Source organism: Nomascus leucogenys, chromosome 8, assembly GCF_006542625.1.
Source record: "Nomascus leucogenys isolate Asia chromosome 8, Asia_NLE_v1, whole genome shotgun sequence".
Lineage (NCBI taxonomy): Eukaryota > Metazoa > Chordata > Mammalia > Primates > Hylobatidae > Nomascus > Nomascus leucogenys.
The window spans coordinates 27031930-27048432 of record NC_044388.1 but is presented as its reverse complement, the minus strand read 5'-3'; the positions used below and the strand labels follow the sequence as shown (position 1 = coordinate 27048432).

Genomic DNA, 16503 nt, shown 5'->3' with positions numbered 1-16503 from the left:
GGAGGAAGGAAGGAGGCAGGTGGCTGAGAGGGGAGACAGAACACAGGCTGAGCTGCTGCAGCCGGGTGGGGGTGGCTGTGAAGGTACAGAGAAAACCTGGGGGTGGGGGATGAAGCATCAGATCCATGGAACTGCAGAGAAAAGGACCAGGAGAGTGACGTGGGAGGGGGCATACCTTTAATGTGGCAGAAAGGGGCACAGCCTTGGAGGAGGAGCCACCCTGGCCATCGCTCCACAACCAGCCCGGCCTCAGCCCAGCCTCTCGGCTTTCTGTACCTTCAACCCCACCCTTACTTGCCTCTAATCAGAGTCTGAGAGACAGAGGGGAAGCCCCAGCCCCACTCCAGCCCTAGATGATCTCTCTCGGTCCCTCCAGCAGACCAGGTACCCGGGGCTTTGACACCTCAGCCCTTTAGGATTCCTGATCCCCGCAGCACCCCGACCTGGGTTCCTCCCCTGCTATTGCCCCTCCCCCACCAGGCCCCACCCCAGGAGAGCTGTCTTCTGGTGCAAGGGTCCCCAGAGGTAGAGTTGGAATGAGCTGATGCCAGGAAGGACAGCTGTGGCCAAGGGCCTGGAACGAGGTGGGTGATGAGGAATGGGTAGGATCGCTGGGCCTGGGAGGAGGGGTGCCTCCTCCTATTGAAACCAGTGCATGTAGGGCAGAGTCGGGGGAGTCAAGGGGAAAGGGCGGAGGGGAGAAGGAGGGGAGGGTGCTCGGTACCTTCAAGGGCCCAGGGCGTGGGGCAGGAGCGCAGCAGCCTCCTCGGTGACATATACCTCCATCCCTCGGCGCATCTCCTCTCCGCCTCCTGTTGCCAAGACAACCTGCCGGCAGCTCAGGCCCGGCTCAGCCGTGGCAGCAGGGAGGGGGGGAGGAGGAAGCTGTGGCTCCCGCTGCCTCTTCCTCAGAAATGGAGGGAGGGGGCCTGAGAGTGGGTCCTCAGTGCTGGGGCTGGGGGTTAGGGGACAGCTTCAGGAGCTAGGGTGCCCAGTGAATCCCACCAAATGCTCCGTCCTATCTCCCTTCATAAGGCTCTAGAATTGGCTCTAGGGGTGACCTCAGGAGAACCCTAATTCAGGGCTGGAGAGCAGGCCAGTCTTGAAGAGTATGCAGCACTGGGGAGAGCCCCCACTCCAGGAAGCCTAGTGTGGAGCTCGGGACAGTGACAGACAGCAAGGCAGGGACAGTCCTTGTGCTGAAGGGCCAGAGGGGTTGCTCCAGCAGGGTGCAGAGGCCCCTGGGCGCTGGCTGCACTGGGCACGCGGCTGCGGACCCCACACCTCTGCCGTCTCTATGTGAGCACCTTCACCTGGTCCCAAACCCTCTTTCATTCCACCTGAGAAAAGTCAGAGCACGGGACAGCTCTCTTCCAATCCCTCAAGGCCCCATTCCCACTGTCCCCCACCATGCCCGAGTCTCACATTCTATCGGAATGTCCCTCCATGGGTGGGGCGGGCGGGCCACCTTGGGCAGGAAGACTGCTCAGCCCAGCCAGGCCTGGACCCAAGGGGACTGCAGAGTGAGGGCTCCCTCTGTCGACCTGAGGAGTGGTAGCTGCCAAGGTCATTTTGCTGCCAGGGATCTGGGCTGTGTGTGTGTGTGTGTGTGTGTGTGTGTGTGTGTGTGTGTGTGTGTGTGTGTGTGTGTATTGGTGGTGGGCATTCAGAGGCAAGGCAAGGGGACCCTTCTCACCCATGCCATCCTCTACCCCCACCTTGTCACTGTCCTTGTCCCATGGAAAGACTCACTCTGCCTCCAGCCTCCTCCCCCTGGGAAGGCCTCTGACCCCTCAAGGCCAGCTGAACTGAATTCCCACATGGCTTGTCTGAGAGGGGAGGTTCTCCCCTTGAAAGCTGGCAACACTGAATAACAGGTGCCTGTTGGCTCAGGCCCCAGGCGAGTGGGCTTCCTCAGCTCTGCTCCATACCCAGCAGGCAGGAGGCAGCTGCCAGGGCTCTCGTACCTTTGGAAGTTCAGGAGTTCTCAAGACCTTGAGGATGGGCGCTTGTGTCCACAACACGGGGCCAGGGTTCCTGTGTCTCTCAGGCAGGGGGGTCCCAGGCCCCCAACGCCCCGTTCTTGGCTCCTTTCCCCACAAGGTCACTGATGCCAGATGTCCTGGGCGGACTCCGGCCCTGCTGCCTCCTCCCTCCCCCAGGCCCTCTCGATAGGCTTCTCTGTCCACGACTGGTCTGTCTCACTCCAGTGCCCCCCGGCCCCACCCCACACACCTACCTGCTGGGCGGGGGAGCTATCTAAATATTAACTTTTGGAGAGGTGGAGCCAGGACACCTGGACATTCAGGGAGGAGGGAAAGGGTGACAGAGACCTGAAGAAAAGGATGAGGGCCCCAAAGCCACCATTCTCACCAGAGATTGGGAGCCATGTGCCCCTGCCTCCGGGCATTGGACTCTGCTGCTCAGACCCTAGAGCCTCCACTCCTTCAGCATGCTGCCACCAGACCACTGCATCTGGCCCCCGCAAAGCCCCTCACCATCTCCTCCCTGCCACAGCATAAGGACCAAACTCTTCATCATTTGATCCAATCACTTCCTGCCACTTCTCTACATACATTTCAGCTCCAGCCAAGTAGATGGACTGTTCCCCTTCCCTGGAGCACAGCTCCCATTTTCCCACCTTAATTCTCATGCCCGTTTTTCCTCTTGTCATTTTCCGCTCTGTGCGTATTTTCTCCACTGAAATCATCTGAAATCATGCAAACCCCAGGCCTTCCACAAAGCCCCCACAAGCACCCTGGCCTGTGCTCTCTCCTGCCCCAGAACCCACGATGCCTGGGCACACTTTGCATGCAAAGTGTGGAAGCCGGGCAGAATCTAGAGTGCAGTGCTCACTAGCTGTAAGACCGTGAATGGCCTGGCATTTCTGAGTGTGAACTCAACCACATGTGCTACATGGGAACATCTCACTGCCCTAAAGAAGGATTGCAAGCAAGTGTGCCCTGAGTGTGGCCTAGCACATCTCCTGAGCTCGGTACATATTAGTTTTCTTATTCCCAATAATTCTTATCTCCCCTTTCCCTCTTTGGGGATGTATGAAAAAAAAAAAGGTTGCTTTGTTATGTCATGTGTAAGAGAGGGTTTTCCAAAAGCCCCACCAAAGAACAAATAATTGCCTTTTTATGGGTTTATCCCTCCAATTAAATTTCAAGTGCCTTGAGAGCTCTATCTTGTCCATGTTTTTTAGCACAGGGCTTGAATGTTGTGGGGGGAAAATAAACACTGGGACTAACTGCTTAAGCCCCCGCCCCACCCACGTCTGCCTAAAGAAGGAGGGAAAAGGCAGGATTCTGGCCTCTCTCCTGCCTCCGCCCAGAGGGGTGCTGGGCCAATGACTTCTTTCTGGGGCTTCAGGTGGTTTATTTCCTCAATAAACATTACCTTGTGTAACATACTGTGCTGGGCACTGTCGGGGAGGAAAAGATGGACTACTTCTACATCTGGGGCCCTTGCTATTTAGTGGAATCATGACAAACATATACATCATGACAGTTCTGGACAAGCTGTGACATGTACCATAAGGCGAGGGCAAGTGAATGGCTGGCAAGACCAGTGGCAGTGGAGACAGTCGCTCATCCCGGGGAAGTGCTGAGAGCCTATGGCACAGGGGAGAAGCCTGCGGTCTGGGTGTGTGTGTGTGTGCTAGAGCAGGACACGCCAGATGGCGGGAACCCTTCAAATGAGAATGGGGACGTGCTTGCTTGATAGAGTTGCAGTTTTCCAGCATTCTTAAAGGGGAGTTGTGGGGCTAGGGCTGAACAGGGAGACTGGACAGGGCTGGGCAGGAGTCTTAAAGATGACGCTAAGGAGTTTGACCGGGATAGCGTGGCCTGGGTAGAGCTGTAGTTGATGGTAGGGAAGGTAAGTGGAGCAAACTCGGATGTACTGGAGTGGAGGGCAGTGTTGGGAGGCACAGAGATGATGTAGGGAGCGAGCGGAGATTTAGACGGATCCCAGTGAGGTCTGGCCACGGTGCAGAGCCCCAGGGTTTGGCAGAGAGCAGTCACGCGCAAGGAGGCGGTGGCTGAGATGCTGAGGTTGCTCAGAGGGGCAGCTGGCAGACAGCAGAGCGGGAGGGAATCTTGGGTGAGGGTCCTCTGTGAGGAGCTGGGAAAGAGAAGCCAGGCAGGACAGCTGAGGGCAGGCTGAGGGGGGTGGGGTGTGGCTCGAGGAGAAACGGTTCTTTGCCATGGCAAGTGCTTGGGGCTGAAGACACTGGGGACTGAGACAAGGCTTTCGGCTTCGTCCCTGGAAAGTCACTGTCTCAGAGTCAGAGGGACAGGACTGAACAGAATGATGTAAGTGGAACCAGTTTGTGTGGCCTAAAGAGTAAATGAATGTCTCCCCCTCTGACGACCTGCTTGGCTCCCCTCTGCCTCGTCTGGCTGTTTGGAGGACAGGACGGAGAAAGCGGAGGTAAATTTGTGAGCCATTCTTAGTGAGAGTTCTTGGTAATCCCAAACTGGCGTGAGATTTGAGGCACTGGTGGCCGCTGCCGCCACCTCCCTCCACCTGGTCACATCCTCCCCTAAATGGGTTCATGTTTCCCCAACAGCAAGGGGCTATTAGCAATTAGCCCCCTGTGGCTACTCCATGCTCACACCTGCATAGACCCAGGCGCTCAGAGGCAAGCAGGATTGCTGAAGCCAGGTGTGGTCTGAGGACCTGGGGGAAGTCTCCTTCTTTCCAACCGCCTAGATGTGCATGTTAAATCTCCTCTGAAGTGCCATCATTAGGGATCTATTCTTGTGGCTTCTTCCTTTTAGCATTTTCGAAGTCACCACTAGTTCTGGGGAAATGAGCTGAACAGACTTCCAGAGCCTGAAGAGCCACCTGGGGAATGGCAGCGCCTGGACACTGGGCAGAGGCACCGAGAGGTGTGGTGAGAAGGCTCAGCCAGAGACCAGCCAGGGACCGAGAGACCCAGCGACCCAGGGTGGGAGCAGGCGCTGGACACTTCGGGGATGGGGTAGGATGAGGGCACTCCCTGGGACAGCACAGGCCTCCGGAGCGGCCCTCCCCCTCCCTCTCCCTTCTCTGTCCCTCCCTGCCAGGTCTCACCTCAAAAAGCAAGAAAGAAAACAGTGAGGGCTTTCTGGAGCCAGCCCCCAGAGGCCTGTCGGTGCTGGGGAGGTCAAAGAGAGGGAGGGAGGGGCCGGAGAAAGGCCGAGAAGAAAGCAGAGGCAAGACAAAGGGCCCCGTCCACCTTTGAAGCCGTCTCTAACCCGAGCGAGGGAGGGGCAGGGGTGGGCCGGAGAGCCGGGCTAGCAGGGAGGCAGTCTAGAGTTTTAAAGAATGTCTCAAATTCCTGCGGAAATCAGAGGGACTGTAAGAGCCCCCCTCCTCAACACACCTCCTTCCCAGCCTCCTCCCCAGCCACCCCCCAAAGTCCAGTCCTCTACACCTGGGGGGCCCCCAACCCTTTGTCCTCAAGTAATTGCTGGGTGTTGCCCCCGTTAAGTCCCATTGAACTCGCCAGTTATCAGCTGTGGCTCCAGACCACCCTCCCGACACACATCCCAGAAAACTACCCCCAACACGGCGCGGTCTTCACTGGGATTAAGGCTCTTTGTGATGGGGGAGAGAAAAAAGTAACCTGGTGAAAAGCAATTATGACGAGCAGTAGGGAGAATGTCTGTCCCAGGGCCGGGGACCTCCCTCTTGGCTGCCGCTGTCCCCACCCTCTAAATTGCCCCGTGGTGGGGGTGTCAGACTCTGCGCCGGCGCTCGCCATCAACTGGGACTGCAGCTGCACCCACCTCCCATTTTCACTGGACCAGGGCCTTTCCCCACTTCCTCTCTCCTTATTTTTAGGCCATTCTAGGGAGCGGAGAGGAGAAGGGATGTCTTTCATCCTTCTCTCTCCATAATCCCCCTCCTCAAGGTAGTCTCAGAAAGAAGAGGGAGGGGAGGGGAAACAGGCTGGAGCGGGTACATCCTCAGAAGAGAGGGCTCAGTGAAGGAAGGGGAAACTGAGGCTGGGGCCCCACCCCCAGAAGAGAGGGCTCACTGAGGGTGTTCCCCCTGAAGAGCTGACCTGGTGGGGTGGGGGGGTTGTCCCTGCGAGGAAGACCTCCCCCTCGACAAGATTAAAAGCCAGCGCAGTGAAGAGGCGGGTTTTACGGCCCCCAAGTTCCACTCCCCACAAGCACACCTGGAGGCCCCTGGGAAAGCCCACCGGAGAAGCTGGGGTGGGGGCAGGGCCGCCCCTTCCTCCCCGCCCCTCTCGCCCCCTCCCCCCGGGCCATCCGGGCCCGGCCGCTGCCTCTAATTGAGATTTGCCCTCAGGTGTGGCCCCCGCCCCGGCCCCGCGGGGACCCGGGAGGACAGGGGACGCCTTCTCGCCCCCTCCCCCTTCCGGCCGCCCAGCCCCGCTTCCCGCCCCCGCCCTCCTCACCGGAAAAAAAGCAATCTCGCCGCCCGAGGAGGCTCCTGGCGTCCGCGGGCCAACCGGGCCCCGCCGGGCTCCGCAGGGCCCTCGCCTGCGCCTCGGGCCTGGGGCCTGGGGCCCGGCTGGATGCACGTCCCGGACCTGGCCCCGGCCCCTCCGGGGGCTCGGGTTTTCTTCCCCAACAGGTAGCACGGGCCGCGCCGCGCGAGCCCAGGAAACCCGAGCCCGCGCCAGGGAGGGGCCGCCCGGCCTGGACGCGCCCGCCTCCCGCGGGGCCGAGCCCGCGGCCTCCTGGGGGCCCCAGCGCTGCGGGCCGCGCCTGCACCTGCCGGGGCCACGCCTGGCCGCGGACGGGCAGGCTTGTTTCCAGGGGTGCTCGGTGGTCGGATCCCCCGCCCCGCTTCAGATAACCCATTTGCAGGAAAATGGTTTTATTCCGGGGCTGGGAGTTGGGGGTGGGGTGCAGGCCTGGGTCGTGGAATGTGAGGAGTGGACAACCCTCTATTTTCCTCTCTCTCTCTCTCCCTTTCTTTTTTCCTGAAACAAACAAACAAACAAAAGTCCCTTCCTACAGTCTAGCCAGGAGGAGTTTGGGGGCTGGGGGCAGACTGAGGGAGATCCGGGGAGCAGATTTTGAGGACAGCCATCTCCAGACGGTTGTCTGCAAGGCCTTCAGTCGCTGACCTTTCAGCGGGCTTCAGGAGCCCGGCTGGGAGGCCGGCAGAGGCTGGCGGCCTGAGATCAGGGTGACACTCAGTTCCTCTCCAGGGCCTGCCACCCGTCCGGGAAGGGGGCACTGTGCCAGCCGCTCCTGGGGCACCGGCCTGCCCCTTCCCAGCTGGGGGCTCGGATGCTTCGCGGCCCTCAGGGTCCTCCCTCGGGGATCTGGCTCCCCTCCCGCCACCCCAGCCCAGTCCTTGGATTAAGAAGGGAAGGGGGTGGGGAGGCGGCCCAGGGGCTGCTGCCCCCTGCCTCCCAGAGGCTGCTGCCCCCTGCCTCCCAGACTACGTGAGGGGCTGGGGCCGCCGCGTGCGCTTGGTCCGGCGGGTGGGGGCGGAGCCCACAAACTCGAACTGCTTCTGCTTCTCAGCGTGGTTGGGGAAGGGCAGCTGGCCTTGGTAGAGGCGCTTGATGAAGTGGGCCTCGCGCTGGTTCTGGCGGCTGCGGGAAGCCTGGCGGGGCCGCCCCTGCCGCGTGAAGGCCATGAACCAGCCCTCGTGTCGGGCGTTCTGGAAGGCCGTGTAGTTGTTCTCCAGCACGATCTCCGTGAACACGCAGTCTTTGCTCTTCCCGCTGGGCTGCGGGAGAAGCAAGGACAGGAAGGGCATTTGTCCACCTACCCTGGTCTGGGGTGTCGCCCTCAGAGCCTATTTTGGACGACTGAGGAGGGACAACGGGAACAACGGGGCCGTGAGCCCAGGGAACTCTGCCTGGTGAGATGGCATCCTAGTTAGAGAGGCAACAGTGGCCAACGAGAACACGCTTTGTGGACCTGAGTTGCAGGCTTGTCATTTAGTGGTCCTGTACCAGGCTGGGCCTCAGCTTCCTGAGATGCAGGTGAAGATCAAGCACCTGCGGCAGTTCCCAGCAAGCACAGGCCCTGAGCACTGAAATGCTCATGCAGCCTAGGTGAGGGGTGCTGCTGGGCATGGGAGAGGAGGCAGCTGCCTCCAATGAGAAGAAAGAAGGGTGCCAGTGCGGCCACTCATCCCACTCTGTCTGCAATCAGGGGTCTGTGCCCATTTCTACAGACAAGAAGCCTGAGTCTTGACAAAGATAAGCAAACCAAAGGTGATTTGGTCAGCAACAGCCGAATGGGAAGCTGGGATTGCCTGGTTTCAAACGAAGTGGAGTTCTCCCACCCAGCAGGGCCAGGCCTACCGTGTGCTTTGGTCACAGGAGCAGCTGCTTAGTGTCTATCTTGCTAGCTGGAGCCCACTGGCCCCACTGAACTTGGGGGAGTTCCTGTCTTACATCTGTGCCCCTCAACAGCTTTCCACCCTTTCCACCCTGAACAGCTCTTAGTCCTCCACCCAGAGGCTGCAGTGTCAGGTAGATGCTAAGCTCTTACTGATGCCTGCTGGAGAAATACTCCTGACATCACCCCACAGATCCCAGTGGCTCGCCAGTCCCCTCAGAGGGCTAATAGAGTCCCGGGGACTCGTTTAAATAGAGAAACCGGGTCAGGCTCCGTGGCTCACGCCTATAATCCCAGCACTTTGGGAGGTTGAGGTGGGAGGATCGCTTCAGCCCATGAGTTTGAGACCACCCAGGGCAACATAGTGAGGCCCTATCTCTACAAAAAAAAAAAAAAAAATTAGCTGGGCATGGTGGCATGCACCTACAGTGCCAGCTACTACTTCAGAGGCTGAGGTCAGACGATTGCTTGAGCCCAGGAGTTCAAAGCTGCAGTGGGCTATGATTGTGCCACTGCACTCCAGCCTAGGTAGCAGAGCAAGACCCGGACTCTAAAATAAAATCAAGAAACCAGAGAGTGGCCCAGTGGGTGGGCTGAGAGTAGGATGGGAAGTCTTTACACAGGAGGGTGTGGCTCAGAGGAGAGAGGGGAGCGTGATGCCCTATATGTCCCCACCCCAGCAGGGCTGATTCTCTGTTACTTCCCAGTCTCCCAGCCTCACCTTCCCGATGAGCTTGCCCCTCTTGTTCATACAGATGTACTTCTCGCTCTCAGCCCCTTTGATGCGAACCCGGCTGCCAAACGTGTCCGTCTCCACTATGAGCTTGGCTGTGGTGGGGGAGGGGAGAAAGACCTCCGTCCATCGGGGCTGCCAGCCTATGGCTACAGCAGGGGACCACCCAGCCACACTGACCTCCAGACTCAGGCGAAGGGGTTGGGGACGCTCAGGCCCTTGGGGCCCTCAGCCCTGACACAGGATCTGGGGATGGACCAGGAGGTGAGGCAGAGTGGAAGTGAGGCAGAGTGGAGGTGTGGGTGGCCTGGGGGGAGGGCCAACTCTCACCAAACTTGTTGCCGTCCTCGGCGGTGGCGGAGATGCGACGCCCGGTGACCTGCACGTGCTTGCCACTGGTCCGGCTGTAGAGTTGGTACTCGCGGATCTGCCGCCTGCTCAGCTGGTCGGTCATGGCGCCCTGGTCCCTCACGTACTGGTTAAAATTAGGAGACGGGTGATTCTCCCCCTTTGCGGTTACCAAGGGAAAAATAGTGTCAATTTGCTTTGGGTGACACCACCACTGGTCCATCCAAGGGAGAGGGGTGAGGAGGTGAATGTAGTGGGGACAGGCCACTTGTCCTGCAGAGTGAAGTGGGCATATGGCCATAACCTTCCCAGGCCCCTGGGTGAGCCGGTCATAACCTCTTTGCTTTGCGTCTACCTTACAGAAGGGACTGGGGTCTGCCCAGGCTGGGGGACACTTATTGACAGAGCACAGCCCTGGAATCAGGACTCTGGGAGCTGGAAGGAGCCCTTAGGGTTCTATCCCATCCTCATATTCTATGAAGGAGGTGCACGGGGCACACAGCTCATGAGGGACAGAACCCCTGTCCCTGCCTCTTAGACCAGAGCCTGTCATCTGCCCCAGAACTCCAGGGACATGCTCCATTAGCCAGGACAACCAGATTCCTTCCTTATCCTCCCCACTGGCCTTGAAAGACCCCGTGCCCAGCACACGGGCACAGAGCAGATGGTGCTGCGAGTTAGGGTCAGCAGAGAGCATGGGGGGGATTCTGAAAGCTCCTGCAGAGTCCCGTGAGCATTTCTTCAAAGCACTAACTGTGGAATCCTGAGCTCATACCCATCTTCTCCCCGGCCTTGCCTCCTGGTGCTCAGGGCCTTTCCAGTGTTCCTCCCTCCTCTATGGGCTGGAGCTGGGGCTAGGCACTACGGGACAGCAGGCAAGCAAGGTGCCTCCTTAGCGGAGGGAGGCAGAGGCAGCACCAAGAGGACAGGCACTATCAGCGGTGGCCCAGTGGCTGCCCCTGCCAGGCAGCTCCTTAGCCATAGTGTAACAGAGGCTCCTGACCAGTTGGTGGGATGTGCCCGCCCACCTGCTTCCCCTTTGGGTTGGGGGAGAGGAACCATTTCCCCCCACGCACTGTGCAAAGCCAGGAGGAGTACCGCCTCCCAGCTAGGTCTCTCCTTACCCATCTGTAAGGCTGAGTGGGAGAGACTCAGAGTACTTCTTCCCCTCCATCCTGCAAGGTGCGACCTGGGCTAGGTTTCCTGGCTGCTGGCAACAGCCTCAGCTCTAGCATGAGAATGCACCTTTTTTGCTGTTTCTCTCTCCACCTGGATGCTGCTGCCTGTGCTGGGACAGCTTTTCCCAGCCCCTGCCCCAAATCCCTAATCCCACCTTTATCCCAGGCCCAAACTCAGCCATCTGGACAGAGCTAGACCCAGATCAGCATCTGTTAGGGGCTACTCTCTCCTAGGGAGGGGGTGGGAAATATCACCTTTGAGACAGGGAGTGAGGGAGCAGCTCTCGGAGCTGGACGTTTAACCTGCGCAGGGTTAACGCTTCCTGTACACCATTGCTCATTTCCAATTGCAGCTCCCCATAGAGCAGCCTCTGCCCAGCCTCTGCAAGACCTGTCCCTCGCCCCACCCTAGAGCATTTGGGGTGGGGGACCTGCCCAGCCTGCCCCTCGCTGGCCTCCCTTCCAGGGGGTGGAGTCCTGCCTATCCCAGCCCCGCCTCCTGGCCCAGGTTCAGGCCCTCCGCCCCTCTTGGCCGACGGCCTCCTCTGGCAGTCTGTTCCAGGTCAGGAGCAGAGAGCGCCCCCCCGAAGCCCCCTCCTTTCCTCGTCCCCCTTCAAGCCTTTCACAAAAGCAGCCCCACGCCCCCCCACAGCCCACAACCCACAAGTCCCTCTCCCCGCGGGACCTAGCCTGTCCCTTTCATGTTCCCGCTGCGGGAGGACCTCCCCTTCCACCACTGCAGACAGCTGCTTGTCAGACAGCCCCTCAAGCATGGCTGTGGTCCGGCCTGCTGGCCCCCCCTCCCAGGGGGGTGAGGGGGCACTTCAAGGGGGAAAGGACCGCTTTGCCACCTTCCCTGAGTCCTGAATGGGGCCTCAGCCAGGCCATAAACGCCCGGCCAGCCGCACCATTGTGCTAGTTCCCCTCCAGAACAGGTTGGGCCCACCCCCAGCCCCCTCCCAGCCAGGCTGGGGGCTTTCTTCTGGCTCCCCCTGGATGTGTGAAGCAAAAGGCCTGGAACGGGGCTGGAGCAAAAGGGGGAAGGAAGGGGGGGGCAGTTGTCTCTCCCTCTCCCACCCCCCCACTGCTTCAAAGGCTGCCCCTTTCCCTCTCCCAGAGAAAAGGCATTTACCTTCAAAAAAAAGTCCCCACTGGATATGAAGAGAAGCGGGCCTCTGGCCTGGGAAAGCCAAGCGATCTCTCCCCAGAGCGGTTCTGGACCAGTGCATTTTAATAGCTGCACTTTTATGGAGGATCACAAAAAAGGGAGCAAGCCTCGCACTGGGGGCTGAGACTTGGGGGTGGGAGGTGTGCATGGAGGGAGGTGGGGGGCCGACTTGAGGTTGGGGGAGTGTGGAGAAGCAAACCCTGTATCCCGTCCCAGTCCCAAACAAACCTCTTTGGGCTTGACCTCTGTGCCCTCTAGGTGAGGAGTCACCTCACCCTGGCCAGGCATTCTGGACATGCTCACGAGACCCCCACCCCAGGCATCCATATTGATGGGAGTGGGATGGTGAGAAGGACATACAAGTGGTTTTGCATCAAAACCTGTCCTTTCAGGTACTGGCAAACCCAAGCATCACCTGAGCCATCACCTCCACCGGCTTCCAACCGCTCCAGGCTCCATCCCTCAAGTCTGGGGGAACCCGATGGAGAGGGAGGGAGAGGAGCAGAAACCCAGGGGAAGTGGGGAGGGTCCTCAGAGGGAGGACAGAGATAAAACCTCAGTCAGCCCCCTTCCCTGCCCTCCCGGTCAAAGGCTCACTCCCCTCCAAACCTCAGTGCCCCTGGACCCAGGGAGAGGCCAGACTCTGCCTCTGGCCACCTGAAAGGAGCCGGTCCCCTGCACCCGCCCTGGTCAGGTGGGGTGGGAAAATTGGGGGAAAGCCGGTGGGAACGCCCGCCTACCTGAGTTTGACAGCAGAGAATCAGCAGTTGTAAGCACCTGTGCGGGGAGAGGAGGTAAGCCCAGGTGTGGGTACCAGCTGCAAGCCTAGGGTGCACCCAGGCCCCCGCCCCCGCCCTGCCAGCCCCATGCACGCGCACGTGGGAGTCCCGGGAAGAGGAGGGCTGCCCTGAGGCTGGAAATGGCAACGAAACTTCAGTGGGAGAGGTAGCACACTTACAGAGTGAGGTTGGGCAGCAGGCGGGCGGCTCCCATCGCTGGAGAGGTTCCTCAGGCGGTTGCCCCCCTGCCCCCAAGCTCAGGAGCAGATGTGGGAAGTCCCCAGGGGTAGAGTCCCAGAGAAGCCAAGGTCTCTCCGAGCCACAGGTTTTCAGGGGGGCGAGGAGGAGAGAAAGGGGAGGAGGAGGAGAGAAAAGAGGGAGGAGGAGGGGGAGGAGGAGGGCGTAATTGGGAGACTGAGGTATGAGGTGTCCACCTTCCTGGCCAGTGAGGCTGCAAAGCAGATGCGGGTGGGGGCGTGCGCGCTGTGCCCTCTGGGCTGCCAGTCTCTCCTGGGCCACCCAGTACAGGGATGGAGCAGTGGGGGCCTTCTGAAGGAGGTGGCCCTGCTGTCTCCTGCTCTATTCCTGACCCTCACAGACTGGCCAAACTTGATGCAGGCAAACTCGATGTGTGGCAGGCCAGGGACGGGGAGCCCCTCCAGGTCTGCGTCTCCTGCCCTCAGGTCTGGCGCCCCCCCTCCCCGCGGGTGAGCTGCAGGTGTCAAGCGGGGCTGGGGTCTCTGGTTCTGGCTCTGGAGTGGAAATTCCCAGAAGCAGCCTTAAAAGGAGGAGCCTCCCTCCAGGGGGCAGGGGTGGGCTTGGCTTGGAGCAGCTGATTGCCCGGGAAGGAGGGGTTAAGGCTGTCCTGACCGGCAGCAAATACTGGGTGCAACAGGTTGGGGGTCAGAGGTGGGTTGGCAGGTACAGATGGAGGTCTAGGAAGAATCCCAATGGAGAGTTGCAAAAGCTGGCCTGAGACAGAGACTCGGAGAAGAGCTGGGTGTCCTGGCCTAAGCCCCTTTTCCCTGGGCCTCTGTAGTTCCATCTGAGAAATGAGGACAGGAATGCCTTAGGGTGTTGGGGGGTCAAGTGTGAAATCAGCACATAGCAGACTTCAAGATGTCTGTGTTCTGAGACCCAGCTCCACTCACCATTCTGCATCCCCTTCCTTCCAGTGCCTGTCCCTGGAGCCTCTCTGAGCTAGGAGCAGCTCGGAGTCCGGTCCCTGTGTCCTGTGTCCCTGAGCAGCTGCCTGGGATGAAGTGCCTACCAGCCTCTTCCCATGACCTCCGGTCCCATACTGCTTGGTACAATGCCAGCGACTAGCCCATTTTGCAGATGAGGAAACTGAGGCACATTGGGAGGTAGTTTGCTCAGAATGGCCCAGCTAGTGAATGGAATAGCCAGAATGGAAAAGTCCATGCTTCTTCTGTTCTGCATGGATTGAGTTGCCACCCTCCAGATCCAGCCCCAAACCTGCTTCATTGTAGGGATACAGAAGCCTTCCTGGGTTTTCAGGATTAAAGGTGGAATCCGAGGTCCTGGAGACTGGTGAACAGAGAGCTGCACGCTGTTCCCTCCCTACAGAAAGGTGGATGACAGTGACTGCAGGAGATAGGAGGGCTTGGGGGTCTCTGAGGGAAGACCCAGTGTGAGCAAGCAGAGCTCAGGCCTCAGCTCTGGGCTCCCTGGAGTTCTCAGCGCCCCCAGGGTGGGAAGGGAAGGGGAAGTGGCGGATGTGGATTTATTTACCTAAAGAGATGACCAGGAGGGCGAAACTCTCACCTGTGGGTCCCTTCTCACCTTCCTGAGCTCCATCAATCCACAAAGTGGTCTGCCACCCCTGCCCCCATGCACTGACTGGTGCAGGCAGCTCCGGGCTGTCCTCTCTGCAGGCTCTTCCTTGGGAACCCAGCCCAGGAGTGGGTGCAGCCTGAGCTTGTGTGGGGAGGATGGGGCAAGCCCTGGCCTTGCTTACCTGGGGGAGTACAGGGTTTTGGAATGAAACTCAAAGAATGTCAAAGCTAGAAGGGGTCTTAGGGATTCATCATTTGTTCCAACTTCCTCATTCCTTGGATGAGAGCCAGAGAGGGCAAGGGTCTCGCCCAAAGCCTCACAGCTAGCTGGTGGCATGGCTGGGACAAGGCACCAGGTGCCCACATGCCCACCTCTCTGCTTTTCCCCTGTAGATCCTTCAGGTCACTTACATTACGCGTTCTTCCCATTATCTGCAGTCTGGGTTACACTCTGCCTCTTCTGGCAGCTCTGGCTCATTCCCTGAGAAACCTTCAACCTCACATCCACATCCTCACTGCTCCCAGCCCCCAGGCAGGGCATTAAAGAGAGCACAGACACGTGGAGGGGACAGCTCAGGCCTTGGGTTCCAGGGTGGAGGTGTCAGCTAGGGGCGAAAGGTGGGTAACGGTTCCAATTTATGCTGTCGGGACTCACTGTCCATGGGGACAGTGGGAGCCATTCAAGGCCTCTGAGCCCAAGCACTTGTTTCTATCCATGGGGACAGGGCCTGCCATCACTGGCCAGCCCTCAGGCCAGCCTGGGTCTCCACGGTAACAGATGCCAGCAGTCAAGCTGGGCCTCGGGGCTTAGCCAGGGGGTTAGCTCTGGGCATGGCTGGATGGCCTGTGTCACAGGCAAGGCAGCTGTGGCTCCTTGTCCCTTCCTGTTGGGCACCTGCAGGCCTGGCCTTCTAACTTGGTTTGCTCCTTTACGCCCATGGGGAAGCCAGTGGTGGGCCCCAAGTGGGGAGGCAGCATGGAGCCCTTGATTTTATCCCCGCCCCCTTGCCCTGGTCCTTATATGCTGTGTGACCTGTGGCAAGTCCCTTCACTTCTCTGGTTTCAGGGTCCCAGTTTATAAAAAGGAAATGGCTACCAGCAGGGATCCTGTCAAAACCACCGCCATCCACGTCAGCTGAGATAAAGGACTCAAGAAAACACATCAAGTGCCACAAGAATGGGGGCAGGGGCCCTTTTTGTGGCTTAGCCTCAGTTGACCTGAACTGTCAGACTCTCTCCCTTGACTGGAGTGAGCTGGGGGAAAGGGGGAGGGAAGAAGGGTGGGGTTTATTAACATTCATTGCTGGGGGGGTGGGGTTCAGCAGGTGATAAGGGAACTGAGAAGTAGCCTGGGCTGCTGTGGTTAATCCCCACCCCACAGTGCCAAGTTCAACACCCCCCAGCTGGGGTCGTCTCACGCCTGCCTCTCCTAACAGCTCAGCTGGTGCAAACACAGAGCCCACCTGCAGGTCAGCCACTTGCCACCACCTGCTTGAGCCCAGCCCACCCTCTTCCTGCTGAAAAACAGAAGAGTTGGGGCAGGGGAAGGGCAAAGGGCAGAGGGCATAGGGCACCCTAGCAATGAGAATGGACCCTCACCTTTGCAAATTTTTTTTTTCTTTTTTGAGACGGAGTTTCATTCTTGTTGTCCAGGCTGGAATGCAATGGCACGATCTCAGCTCACCGCAACCTCCGCTTCCCGGGTTCAAGTGATTCTCCTGCCTCAGCCTCCCAAGTAGCTGGGATTACAGGTGCCCACCACCACGCCCGGCTAATTTCGTATTTTTAGTAGAGACGGGGTTTCTCCATGTTGGTCAGGCTGGTCTCGAACTCCTGACCTCAAGTGATCCGCCCACCTCGGCCTCCCAAAGTGCTGGGATTACAGGCGTGAACCACCGCACTGGGCCTCCACCTTTGCAATTTATTTCCTATTGCCTGCTTGCAAATCAAAATCAAGTGATCACTGGTTTATCTGTTGCATGCCTTCATGTGCTTGGGGCCAAATATGCGCTTGGCTGTAGAGAGGCCTGGCTGTCCCTTGAGGACTCCCATTACATGGTTGACTGACTTCTAACTCCTACTCTCAGTTTACACAACTTCGTAAACTGTGCACCGGCTCATGCCTCCCTCCCATCAGCAGAGTGGTCAAAATCCAGGGCTCTGGGGTGGGA

The 16503-nt window shown here is 59.1% G+C and overlaps 2 protein-coding genes across 27 annotated transcripts in view; both read right to left on the bottom strand.

The window, feature by feature from the left end:
• DMTN (dematin actin binding protein) overlaps window positions 1-6705 on the bottom strand; it is a 33635-nt gene extending 26930 nt beyond the window's left edge. For 7 of the 23 annotated variants that reach the window (XM_030816894.1, XM_030816904.1, XM_030816902.1 and 4 more), the window contains exon 1: window positions 725-950. The gene's annotated coding sequence lies outside the window, so the exon portion shown is untranslated. Of the gene's footprint in view, window positions 1-724; window positions 951-6418 lie in introns of those variants that run through there. The other 16 variants (XM_030816918.1, XM_030816900.1, XM_030816914.1 and 13 more) reach the window with 8 other exon arrangements.
• A 121-nt stretch (window positions 6706-6826) lies between these two features.
• Window positions 6827-15961, bottom strand: FGF17 (fibroblast growth factor 17). 4 transcript variants are annotated; one of them, XM_030816925.1, is made up of 6 exons: window positions 15932-15961; window positions 12716-14937; window positions 12498-12534; window positions 9394-9571; window positions 9052-9158; window positions 6827-7710 (listed from the first exon to the last, which is right to left on the bottom strand). In XM_030816925.1, the coding sequence occupies exons 2-6, from the start codon at window positions 12748-12750 to the stop codon at window positions 7417-7419; spliced, it is 651 nt and encodes a 216-aa protein (XP_030672785.1). In that variant the 5' UTR covers window positions 12751-14937; window positions 15932-15961; the 3' UTR covers window positions 6827-7416. The 4 variants fall into 4 exon arrangements, with proteins under 4 accessions (XP_030672785.1, XP_030672786.1, XP_003272882.1 ...); XM_030816926.1 differs by lacking the exon at window positions 15932-15961 and having other exon boundaries at window positions 12716-13581; window positions 13688-15048; XM_003272834.3 differs by lacking the exon at window positions 15932-15961 and having other exon boundaries at window positions 12716-15048.
• Window positions 15962-16503: the final 542 nt, after the last annotated feature.

What these genes read in the sequence shown, in the direction of transcription:
- FGF17 (XM_030816925.1), bottom strand. Translation starts at nt 12,750, where the DNA reads ATGGGAGCCGCCCGCCTGCTGCCCAACCTCACTCT. An exon ending in CTGCTGCCCAACCTCACTCT is followed by an intron (nt 12,535 to 12,715) that starts GTAAGTGTGCTA and finishes CTCCCCGCACAG; the next exon opens with GTGCTTACAACTGCTGATTC. An exon ending in TTCTCTGCTGTCAAACTCAG is followed by an intron (nt 9,572 to 12,497) that starts GTAGGCGGGCGT and finishes GTAACCGCAAAG; the next exon opens with GGGGAGAATCACCCGTCTCC.